Here is a 12,396-nt window from a genome sequence, read left to right as displayed (position 1 = left end):
ATAAATGTTAGTTATATTTTATTTGAACTCATTTTTATTTGGTATTGATACATCAGTACAATTTAAATAAAAAGAAATTACTGTATAGGTTTTGAAAACGCTGGGATTGTGTTGTGAACACCTGTTACCTATTTTGCTCAAGATCATTTCCTATACAAGTCCCTTTGACATACAGCCATGGTTTAATGAGAGTTGACGTGAAAAAATTATACGAAAACCACAATTTACTACAAAAGAGCTTGCAGTTCTTTTGGAGAAGGTGGGAAACAATCAAATCTTGCTTTTCTCCAAATTAAAAAACAGAGTTACAAATTCTGACCAAAAAAAAATTAGAAAGAAATGAGGGCTGCAGCACGTAGAAGGCAAGGCAAAAAGACTGGGGGGTTATCAATTCAGTTCCTCCTCTGAATGAGGGGCCACCTGTGCAGAGGAAAGAGGTTTAATCAGGCCCATGGAAGGACACGCTCTACAGTGGAGAGGGCTATAGGACTGTGGAAACAACGATTTCGCTGCATCAGCGAGTCCAATGGTGGCCTGAAACTGAACCCCTCCAAAAGCTGCTATGTAATTGTAGTTACTGCAATTCTCCACAACATAAGGAAAATGTCCCGCTTTTTGATGAGGAAGAGGGGGGTCTTTCTGGTGCTAATGAGGATGAGGAAGATGATCATGATGATCCTTCGAACACACATCAAGGCAGAATGCTTCCTGCAGGAGCAGAAGTCAGACAACTGTTAATTCAGAATATGTTTGGTTAGTTATTATTTTTACAGTTTGGATCCTGTATTTTCTTGTTTAAATGAATCTCGAATAAACTTGTGTTAATAAATATTTTGTTTATTTGCCTACATGGTTTCCCCCTGCAGACAGACTATGGTTAGTCTACAGTGGTGTGAAAAACTATTTGCCCCTTTCTGATTTCTTATTCTTTTGCATGTTTGTCACACTTAAATGTTTCTGCTCATCAAAAACCATTAACTATTAGTCAAAGATAACATAATTAAACACAAAATGCAGTTTTTAAATGAAGGTTTACATTATTAAGGGAGAAAAAAACTCTAAATCTACTTGGCCCTGTGTGAAAAAGTGATTGCCCCCCTTGTTAAAAAATAACTTACCTGTGGTTTATTACACCTGAGTTCAATTTCTGTAGTCACCCCCAGGCCTGATTACTGCCACACCTGTTTCAATCAGGAAATCACTTAAATAGGAGCTACCTGACACAGAGAAGTAGACCATAAGCACCTCAAAAGCTGGACATCATGCCAAGATCCAAAGAAATTTAGGAACAAATGGGAACAAAAGTAATTGAGATCTATCAGTCTGGTAAAGGTTATAAAGCCATTTCTAAAGCTTTGGGACTCCAGCGAACCACAGTGAGAGCCATTATCCACAAATGGCAAAAACATGGAACAGTGGTGAACCTTCCCAGGAGTGGCCGGCCGACCAAAATTACCCCAAGAGCGCAGAGACAACTCATCCAGGAGGCCACAAAAGACCCCAGGACAACATCTAAAGAACTGCAGGCCTCACTTGCCTCAATTAAGGTCAGTGTTCACGCCCCCATATAAGAAAAAGACTGGGCAAAAATGGCCTGCATGATTTGTAAAAGTAACACAGCATTTCAGAAAAAGAACATCATACCAACAGTAAAATATGGTGGTGGTAGTGTGATGGTCTGGGGTTGTTTTGCTGCTTCAGGACCTGGAAGGCTTGCTGTGATAGATGGAACCATGAATTCTACTGTCTACCAAAAAATCCTGAAGGAGAATGTCCGGCCATCTGTTCGTCTCAAGCTGAACTCAAGCTGAAGCAATCTTGGGTGCTGCAGCAGGACAATGACCCAAAACACACCAGCAAATCCACCTCTGAATGGCTGAAGAAAAACAAAATGAAGACTTTGGAGTGGCCTAGTCAAAGTCCTGACCTGATTCCTATTGAGATGTTGTGGCATGACCTTAAAAAGGCCTCAAATAAAGCTGAATTACAACAATTCTGCAAAGATGAGTGGGCCAAAATTCCTCCAGAGCGCTGTAAAAGACTCGTTGCAAGTTATCGCAAACGCTTGATTGCAGTTATTGCTGCTAAGGGTGGCCCAACCAGTTATTAGGTTCAGGGGGCAATTACTTTTTCACACAGGGCCATGTAGGTTTGGATTTTTTTTTTTCTCCCTAAATAATAAAAACCATCATTTAAAAACTGCATTTTGTGTTTACTTGTGTTATCTTTGACTAATAGTTAAATGTGTTTGATGATCAGAAACATTTTGTGTGACAAACATGCAAAAGAATAAGAAATCAGGAAGGGGGCAAATAGTTTTTCACACCACTGTATATTCTACTTCTACTTCTGAGAGCACAACACAAAACCACATCCTTATTTATACCATCATTGTTGATTTATTTGGGTCCATTCATTGAATATATATTGATTATACATTTTACATTTGTATATGTTGAATACGTGAACAGTACGGATAACATTCATTATAAGTGAAAACCTCTAACACACTACTACAAATATTATGAGAAATTTCTCTTTGGGTATGTTTAAACAAAGATACTCACTTGAAAACTCACCTTTTCTTCGCGCAAACGAAACCAAGGCTGTGTTCCAAACGGCATTAATAATGCTTCCATAGGGCACTCCGAAGGGAGAATAATTGCGATGGTATCGCTGTTATATCGTTTCAAAGTCAATTTGTAATCAAAATAACCGAAAAATGAATAACCTTATAACATTACGTTTTCCAAAAATTGTCAGATACACAGTCATACACAGTACGATATGCAGTGGAATGCTTACACGACTCCCTGTGACCTTCAATTTTTTTTAAAAGATGGAACAATTGACAAGAAATAAGAGAAAATAAAAAAGAAGCAAGAAATAAATAAATAGTTTAACTATAAGAAGTGACCAAAATATAGATATTTCCAAAAATATACAAGACATATAAAACTTTTCTGTATAGACAAAATGAATTTAGATTCAGATCACTTTTTAGCATATTTTGCACTTTAAATATGTGGATTGCACAAACCATTCTTTCATTACCATTTATTCTAACTCCATTAAACACAAAAATTACATAAATATATACCTATTCGTACAGCTGCTCTTATTGTTCTATATTTCTTCATATGTTCTTCATATATTTTCTATATTGTGTATTTTTGTTGTACAGTTATTTTATATTTAACTTCAATTTTTATATATTTTTTATTTTTTCCTAGTTTCATTTACCCTTTATTTTAATTTTCATGTTTATTTCCTATTCCTATTCATAGTCTTCTATTCTTAGGTCACGAGCAGTTGTCTAAGCATTTCACTGCATATCGTACTGTGTATGACTGTGTATGTGACAAATAAAATTTGAATTTGAATTTGAGATGCAAATAAGAAGTGGAATGAATGGAAAATGTCCAGAAGTGTGCAAATGAGCATCGTGAGTGCAAGTGTGCAATATGCAATGTGTGTGTGTAAATGTGCAGTCTCCATAGTTGTCACAGTGTATTGGTGTGTGTGCTCAGATGAGAAATGACCATGAGTGACCAGTTCTGTGTAATGTTGCAGAACACTGAAGAAACACGAAGATGATTAGTCCTGTGTTGTGTTGTGATTGAGAGACCGTATCGCCTGCGGGAAGAAGCTCCTCCTCAGTCTCTCTGTGTTGGCCCTCAGGGAGCGGAATCTCTTCCCAGACCTCAACAGAGAGAACAGTCCGTCAGGATGCTCTCTATGGTGCAGGAGATGTTGAATATCTCTGTGAACACAGGTGCTAGCTGGTCTGCGCAGGCTCTGAGGATACGACCTGAGATGCCGTCTGGTCCTGCTGCTTTCCTGGTGTTGTATTTAAAAAAATAATAATATTTAAATTTTTTAATATATATATATATATATATATATATATATATTTTTTTTTTTATATTGCTTATTTTATTTTATTGTCTCATGTAATTTGTAAACCAATAACCTATAAATTTATGTTCTAATATAATATTTGATAGCGATTATGTGGGGGGGGGGGGACAATCCATGGCAGGGGGGCATTTCAGCGCATAACACGTGTTACAAAAAAAGTTGAGCCGCTCTTTTTGTGTGTATAAATAACATTTATTTATACACACAATCCCTGATACGGCCGATCCTGACATAAGAACCTTGAATACCTGTCACTGCTGCCGTGGAAATTTCATTTTAAATATTGAATATTAATTGAAACAAATACTGATACCATGTAAATTTTATTAATTTATAAAATGTACAGAGATTTATCTGGGATTTTCTTTTATGTTTAATACACATTTCCATCATTTTCTTTTGATTCTGTAAAGCTGCTTTGTGACAATAATCACTGTTAAAAGCACTCACTCACTCATCGATTTAACCTGTATTCAGGGTCACGGGGGCGGAGCCTATCCCAGGGCGGGGTACACCCTGGACAGGGTGCCAATCCATCGCAGGGCACACACACATACACACACTCGTCCACACACAGTGGGCAATTTGGGAACACCAGTTAGCCTAACCTACATGTCTTTGGACTGTGGGAGGACACCGGAGTACCCGGAGGAAACCTACCAAGCACGGAGAGAACATGCAGACTCTGTGCACTATACAAATAAATTCAACTACATTTAATTTTCAATTCAATTTTTATTTATTTACAGATCACTAGCCAATGTAACACTAGATAAATTTAAATTCATATGAAATGTCTCCCCACAGCTGCCACACAGCCGTCTAGTGGCTGAGTTATGAAAAACTTCTTGAAGTGAAATCGAAAGTGACTCGGAGACTCACTGTGGATCCGGACTCGCTGTGATCACAGTCTAACCTCCACAAGGTGAGGTACAGGTTTTATATTCATATATAATCCATAGTGCAGCTTACATGACCTTACATTACAGTTCTGGATTTTAAATAAACTCTTTATGAAGTTTGTGTTAAATCACCTGATTTATAATGAAGTGTGAAAGCTGTATAGAAATTCTAAATCAGTCTATTTAAGTGCTTTAATTATTATTGGCTTTTACAGATAGTATCTGACAGCGAGGGGTGGGGGCGTTTGGGGGGGGGCATACATTTTTTTAAGGAAAGTGGATTTACTTTTTTCCGACATGCTATGAGTTTTCTAGTTCTATAATCTATAGACTATAGCGTTTACTCTGTCTACAAGAACGTTAGGGCGTGTGTGCATTCCGATTTAATTGCTCCTTTTGTGATGATGAGAATAATAATGTGGTCACATTTCACATGGGCGTATGTTTAGTTCATTAAAATCAGTGCTGACACTTTTTTATTTATTCATTTTATAGACTCAACCTTTTATTATTTAATTTCGATGATAATGGCTTACAGGACTAATGAAAACCCAAAATTCAGTATCTCAGAAAATGAGACTATTACTTAAGTCCAATTATAAATAAAAAAGATTTTTAACACAGAAATGTTGGACTACTAAAAGGTATGAATGTGTACAGCGCTCAGGACTCAGGGCTTCCTTTGCATGAATTATTGGAGCAATGCATTATAAAGGACTGGACTGTTGCTCTCTTGACCAAAGTCCTCTTTTGACACACACATACAATCACTACACTGGCCCCTTTATTAGGTACATATTATTGGAACTAGGTTGGAGCTCTTCTGGCTTCAGATCTGCCTTAATTCTTTGTGCCATAGACTGACTCCTTAAAGACTTTGCTCCATATTGACATGAGAGTATCACTGCAGATTTGTCGCAACAGTCCAGGCCATGCTGCAACTCTCCCGTTCCACCGCAACCCAAAGCCGCTCTATTGGATTAAGATCAGGTGACTGTGGAGGTTGCGTGAGTATAGTCAGGTTAAAGAAACCAGTGTGAGATGATTTTAGCTTTAGCATTATTTAGTGCTTATAAAGGGATGTACACGATCAACAACAATACTCAGGTAGGCTGTGGTGCTTAAACCCAAGATTGGTGTTTAAACCAAGGGGTGCTAAATTGATACTAAGGGGACTAAAAATCTTCCCCACATCATTACACCATGAACAGGTCATGGTCAGCCAAGGCCTATTAATGCACATGGGGAGTGAAGGGGAGTCTGTCTGGTCCAATCCCACAGAGGAGCTACAGGAGCAAACTGGAAGGGGCTCAGAGCCGATCCTTGATGCAGACCCACCTCCACCTTGAACACTTCCTTCACACCTACAGCACATCTCACCACGGTCTTACAGCTCTCATACATGTCCTGCACCACTCTAACATACTTCTCTGCAACTCCAGACTTCCTCATACAATACCACAGCTCCTCTCTCGGCACTCTGTCGTACGCCTTCCCTAAATCTACAAAGACACAATGCAACCCTTTATTACCTTTTCTGTACTTCTCCACCAACATCTTCAAAGCAAATACTGCATCTGATGTACTCTTTCTAGACATGAAACCATATTGCTGCTCACAAATGCTCACCTCTGCCTTTAACCTAGCTTCCACTACTCTTTCCCACAGCTTCATTGTCTGGCTCATTAGCTTCATTCCTCTGTAATTGCCACAGCTCGGCACATCCCCCTTGTTCTTAAAGATCGGCACCAATACACTTCTCCTCCATTCCTCTGGAATCCTCCCACTTTTCAAGATCTTGTTAAACAGTCAGAAACTCTACACTCACCTATTTTAAGCACTTCCACACCTTCACAGGTATGTCATCAGGACCAACTGCCTTTTCACACTTTATCCTCTTTATTTAATTCAATTTTATTTTATTTATATAGCGCTTTTAAGAATTGTCATTGTCGCAAAGCAGCTTTACAGAATCAAAAGAATTATGTAAGTTTGTATTGAATGTTAATGGTCAGATTGTCCCAGGTGAGCAAGCTGAGGGCGACAGTGCTGAGTGGAAAACTCAGCACTTGAGATGGTCAAAGGCAACAAGCGACAAATCTAGCAACTTTTTCTGGTGTTATTGGAGACCTTTCGGAACTTTTGAAGACTCTGACATGAAAGCACTTATTGTTCTGAAGTTACTGTCCTCAACAAGCAGCGGTTGCTGCTGTGAGCCCTTCCCATCCCAAAGCACTCACAGGCAGGTCAGTCTCATCGTAGCCTCCTACAGTACAGCAGCCCCATCTGGAGTTGAGCAGAGAGGAGACCCTCACCACTGTGTGTCAAATGGAGTGAAGTCGCCACCGAACCTGCCTGGGTTTACTTCTCTTCATATATAGAGTATATCGTATATGCAATATATACAATCTGGTCAACATTCATTAACACATACATTTACACACTATGGGCAATTTGGGGATGCCAATTAGCCTAATTTGCATGTCTATGGACTAAGCAAGGAAATCTCAGTGAATGTATGTATTGATATTTCATGTCCCACATGTGTTCATAAAGAGGGAAAATTAACACAGTTTTTTTCAGCAAGATTTCTTTCTTTTTTCATTCGTAAAACCTCCTGTGCATGATTACACTTTTTGTTAAAACAGTAAGAAAAAATGTATGTTCTTTTAACAAAATAGAAATTGGGTGTGAATGTCTGATTCTTGATCTGATTCTGAGACTTGTTGATTTTTCTTCTGTACAGGGTTAATGGCGTTATGTCTCGGACATGATGTCCAGCTGCGTCCTTTGCTGTGTCCTCTTTGGGATCATGCTCACATCCACAAGTAGTAAGTAATTCCTGTATGATTGTATGACTGTAATATATATGGATATTTGTATGTGAGCTCCCTGTCTTATGCTGTCTCACTATAAGGTGTAAAGCATTTTCTCTTTGTTTCAGTTCCTGTATCAGCTGTTTATTCTGTACAAGGAAAGTTTAATCAGTCTGCTGCTCTGCCCTGTGATTGGAGGTGTTCTGGTTTGGCCAAATGGACTCTGTTCAGTAACCCAGGTGATGTAGTGGCTGAGTGTGATCAGACATCCTGCAGGTCAGTAAAGGAGGGGTTTAACATGTCCCATGATCAGTACCTGAAGGGAGATCTCACCCTCACCGTCACTGCGGTTGATGACAGGAAGAGGAACACATACACGTGTCAGTGTGATGGGAAAGGCGTTAGTGATGTGCGTCTCACCATTAAGAGTAAGAGTCTTTACCTGCTCTTTTGACCAGTTGTTGCAGATTAATTGTTTAGATTTTCTTACAGTTTAGATTTTCTTGTTCTTAGAACTTATATCATCAGTTCAGCTAAAGCCTGGTGAAGATCTGCTGCTGGACTTGCACACATCCAAACGAGTGGCAGTACTCTATAACCACAAAAATCCAGATGATGAGCAGATCTGCACTTTGGACAGAAGCTCACTACACTGTACAGCTGAATACACACCGAGAACATCACTCACTAACACACTACTCACACTGAGAGGAGTAAAGTCAAGTGATAGAGGAGTTTACACCATCAGAGACACAGAGAATAATGAGGATCTTCATATTTACACAGTTCTTGTTGAAGCTACTAGCCATGGTAATATCCTATCTAAATCGTTTATCATTTTTTTAAATATGAGGTATTAAACAGGAAATTTGGTATTTATAAAAAAAATCCCATTAAAATAATCTATTTATACTCATACTCCTGAGTGTGTACATTTATACAGAAAAAGTAATGTAAACCTAAACCTGATCAACTTCAGGTCCTCTGACCCACAGGATTCTTGCTCTGTCCTAGCTGTAATATTCTGTGGAGGTGAAACTGTTGGTGCTGATGAGGTTTAGAACGTTAATCACACACCTTCTTATCCAGACAGATGTCTAGTTTAGTACCTGAGCCTCCAACAATGAACTGGACTCCATATGAGGAACTTCATCAGGAACAATCTGATCATTTCTTTGCATACACAATTTCTCATATTTCATACAAATCTCCATCATTAACTTTTGATTTTGGAATAAAATGTATTAGTCTTAGTCACATTAGGCCTTACAGACAAAGAAATTTTTAGATCTTGATCTGCTGGTTGTCAACTGTGCTTTTACAACCACAGCTTATGGAATCATCTTACACCATGAAATCACAATCTGTTGACTGTTGATATTTTATAAAGTAAGTGACAATGTCTGCCTTTGACTAGATATTATATTTATTGCGTTCTATTATTATTATTATTATTATTATTATTATTATTATTGGTGGTTGTTGCAAACCACTCACTAATTATTCAATTCAATTTTATTCAATTTTATTTGTATAGCGCTTTTAACAATTGGCATTGTCCCAAAGCAGCTTTACACAATCAAAAGAATCATTTAAGTTTGTATGGAATTTGAATGTGTATGAATCAAAATGGTCAGATAGTCCTTTTAATTATAACAATTATAACATATTGTCAGGCTTCTTTTTATTTTATTTATTTTAATTATTCTTCTTTCATACAACTTTGGCACGTATCTAGTCCCATACAGTAGACCAATGAAAGAGGTGTCAAACCGTGTGGCCTATTCGGGAAAGGGTGTTATGACTTTTATAAAAGGTGCGGGCCCAAAAATATCCCATAGACTTAACACTGAGGCCAATTTTCATTTTGCAGAAATATAAAATTTACCACATATGAAATAGCTTGCAAGCTGTGTCAGAGGGCCCAAATTGGCCCCATTAACCTATTATGGTGAAGGTACTCCCCACTGAAAATGGAAGTGCTCACAGTTGCATTTCCTGCTATAGTAACTTGCATAGAAACTTTGAAACTGAATCTAACTGTGGATCTTATTGTCATAGAAACATGGGGGTGGGCTCAATTTACTCAGTCAACCAATCAGTTTCTCAGGATCATCGTGAAGCTGTCAAGCCACGCCCAAGAAACCACTTTAGAGTACCTTAGTAATCCTGCCATTAGAAGAGGCCCAGAGAACTGAGTTTTGCCATGGCAAGCTCGACTCACATTTTCTTCAGAAAAATTACGCAGATGTCTAGTTAATATTATTAATAATGTTTGCTGTTTTTAAAAAGAGTTTGGAACATAACACCAGCATCACATAGTGTCCTGGCCACTATTCTGCAAGAAGAATCTGTCGTGTATGTTTCTGCCATTCCCAAGACGAATTGATGCTGTAATGGCCGCAAAAAAGGAGGCCCTACACCATACTAATGAATCATGATGCTGGTGGAGGAAAACGTTTCCTGACTCGCTTTGCCAAAACGTTTGAAAAAGTGTTCATCAAACCACTCTGTCACCAGTCTTGTCGTGTGTATCGGTGCATTATCATTCTTCAGGATACGATGTTTGAACCATTGGGTGCACATGGTCCTAAACTATTATTTTTCTTATTAAACCTTCACTCTGCTCTGCTGGTCGAATTATACCATGAAACCTCCAACACTAAATTGGCCAGTGTTTCAGTTTCCAACCCCAGAGTTTGTCCAACCCCTGTATTATTGTCACTATATTCCACACATAATGGTGCCTCTACAATGTGCTGTCTTTAAAAATAGGCAGCTTTCTGGATTAGTTATTGTTCGACATGTTCTCCGTGTTTTGCAGCTCCACATCCAGACAGTGCTGCGATCGTGTGGGTGAGTGTAGTAATAGCGCTTGTGGTTGGTGGAATTGTTGTTGCGCTGTGTGTGAGGAGGTTTCTACACCTGAGGAATCAACCGCGACAGCAAGGAGCTGTAAGTAAAGTGTACCCTATGTAACTGAGACATTCAGCACCATGAGATCACACGTAACATAAAAGTTTGTTTTTGCATAGAAATAAATAATACATTTAAAGTGTTATGCAGTTTATTTAACTATTCATAACAGCATCACAGTAATCCTTATTGATGATGAAGAACAGATCAACCTTCTTTCATCAACAAGAAGAGCTTATCTTTTAGCAAGCATTAGCTGGCTAGCTCACTCTGTAGTCATGTCGCCTCTTTTATGAACATTTGTCTGTAGATTTGCTTACCTATTTTTTGTTCCAAAATAACTTGTACATTTCATACTCATGAACCTGAGCTGGTTTCTCAGATAATGCTAAAGCTCAGGGACTAGTAGGAAAAAGAATTTTCCAGCATGCCGGGTCATGGAACAGTCCTGAAAATGGTGTGGCCTGGACAGACTTTTGTTATTGTCACCAAAATGTTTACATAGTTTTTTTTTTTTTTTGGATTGTGTGATTTATTACAACTACTTCATTACTAAAGCGTATCCATGATGGCTGTTCAGAAAAACTATTGATAATTCGACAGTTACATTAAATGATGTTAAGAAATGTAGTGCTACCATGTGGACTGTAATGACCGCTGAAGTATTAGGAGATTTACTGACATGTACGTTTTTATGTATGTCTGATTTTAACTGGTTAATTAATTAATATTGATTGAACAATTGAATATTTTATGCATTATTAACAGGTGAACTCCTCAGAGAGAAAACCTCTACACAACAGTCCATCAGAAGAGAATCCCATACCCCTGAACTATAATGGAGTAACAGGAGGACCAAGGTCTCCAGGTCCAAGTGGAACTATGGGGCATTTCTTTGGCAGGCTGGGTAGTTTGAATGATTTTGACTCACAGGTAGTAAGTGGAGCAGATGGAGAATTGAGGTTGAACAACCACACAGCAGCTGTTCAGCTGAACATCCAGGAGGAAGAGCTCACACAAACATCCAACACTGGAGGACAATATAGACCTTACCGTCGGAGATCCTACAGTGATTCAGCTTTATTACAACTAATTAGTTACAATGGCCAGATGACCAAGCCCAGGCTGCAAGCCACCTGCAGCTTAGTGGCAGAAGAGATGTTAATGAAAGTTAAGGAACTTGAGGAGTTCAAACAGAGGCACAGCAATCTATTAGAAAATCAAAATATCATGTTGATGACGGAACATTTTAAGAAGGAGCTGGACGACCTGGATATGATCGAAGAGTGGAGTCGCAAATCCAAAGAAATGATAACACATTTAATACAGCAGTGTGACCAGGAAGCAGGAAAGGGGCACAAAAGAGCGCACTCTGATAGCGCCAAACTGTGATTGTATATTATAATAGGGTTTGAAGAAAACAAACAAAGAATACTGTCCACATGTACCATGTTTTATAAAATGCATGACATTCTGAGCCGGAGGATATGATTATTACTGAACTGCATCACCCTTGATGTCCAGGCAGTTTAAATGTGAACATTTCATTGCTAAAATAGCCCTATATCAAGATAATTAACTACAGTCATTGCAGTTATCCTGCATTGAAGTCACTTGTTTTGTTCCTTTCATGAACATTCGGATGCATAGCATGCTGATTCATTAGTACAGGTCACTGGGATGAAACAAATGAGTTCAGGAGACTTGAAATGGAGAAAATGTACAGCTTTCAAACATGTGTGATACCATTATATAATTACTGACCATCACAATATGTAAATAGCTATCATGTTTATTGTCTGGGTCAATTGTAGTTTGTGATTCTAAACCCTTGGTTTTTT

General features: G+C 38.4%; 1 protein-coding gene across 2 annotated transcripts; it reads left to right on the top strand.

The window, feature by feature from the left end:
* Positions 1-4,798: 4,798 nt before the first annotated feature.
* Positions 4,799-12,141, top strand: LOC128523674 (uncharacterized). Of its 2 annotated transcripts, none has more exons than XM_053495747.1 (6): positions 4,799-4,846; positions 7,570-7,654; positions 7,768-8,067; positions 8,153-8,449; positions 10,464-10,594; positions 11,324-12,141. In XM_053495747.1, the coding sequence occupies exons 2-6, from the start codon at positions 7,594-7,596 to the stop codon at positions 11,945-11,947; spliced, it is 1,413 nt and encodes a 470-aa protein (XP_053351722.1). In that variant the 5' UTR covers positions 4,799-4,846; positions 7,570-7,593; the 3' UTR covers positions 11,948-12,141. The 2 variants fall into 2 exon arrangements, with proteins under 2 accessions (XP_053351722.1, XP_053351731.1); XM_053495756.1 differs by lacking the exon at positions 4,799-4,846 and adding an exon at positions 5,730-5,813.
* The last annotated feature ends 255 nt before the right edge of the window (positions 12,142-12,396 follow it).

The sequence above is a fragment of the Clarias gariepinus genome, chromosome 1, assembly GCF_024256425.1.
Source record: "Clarias gariepinus isolate MV-2021 ecotype Netherlands chromosome 1, CGAR_prim_01v2, whole genome shotgun sequence".
NCBI classification, from domain to species: Eukaryota; Metazoa; Chordata; class Actinopteri; order Siluriformes; family Clariidae; genus Clarias; species Clarias gariepinus.
Note: the sequence above shows the minus strand (reverse complement) of the source record. Positions and strands in the feature narration are given on the sequence as shown.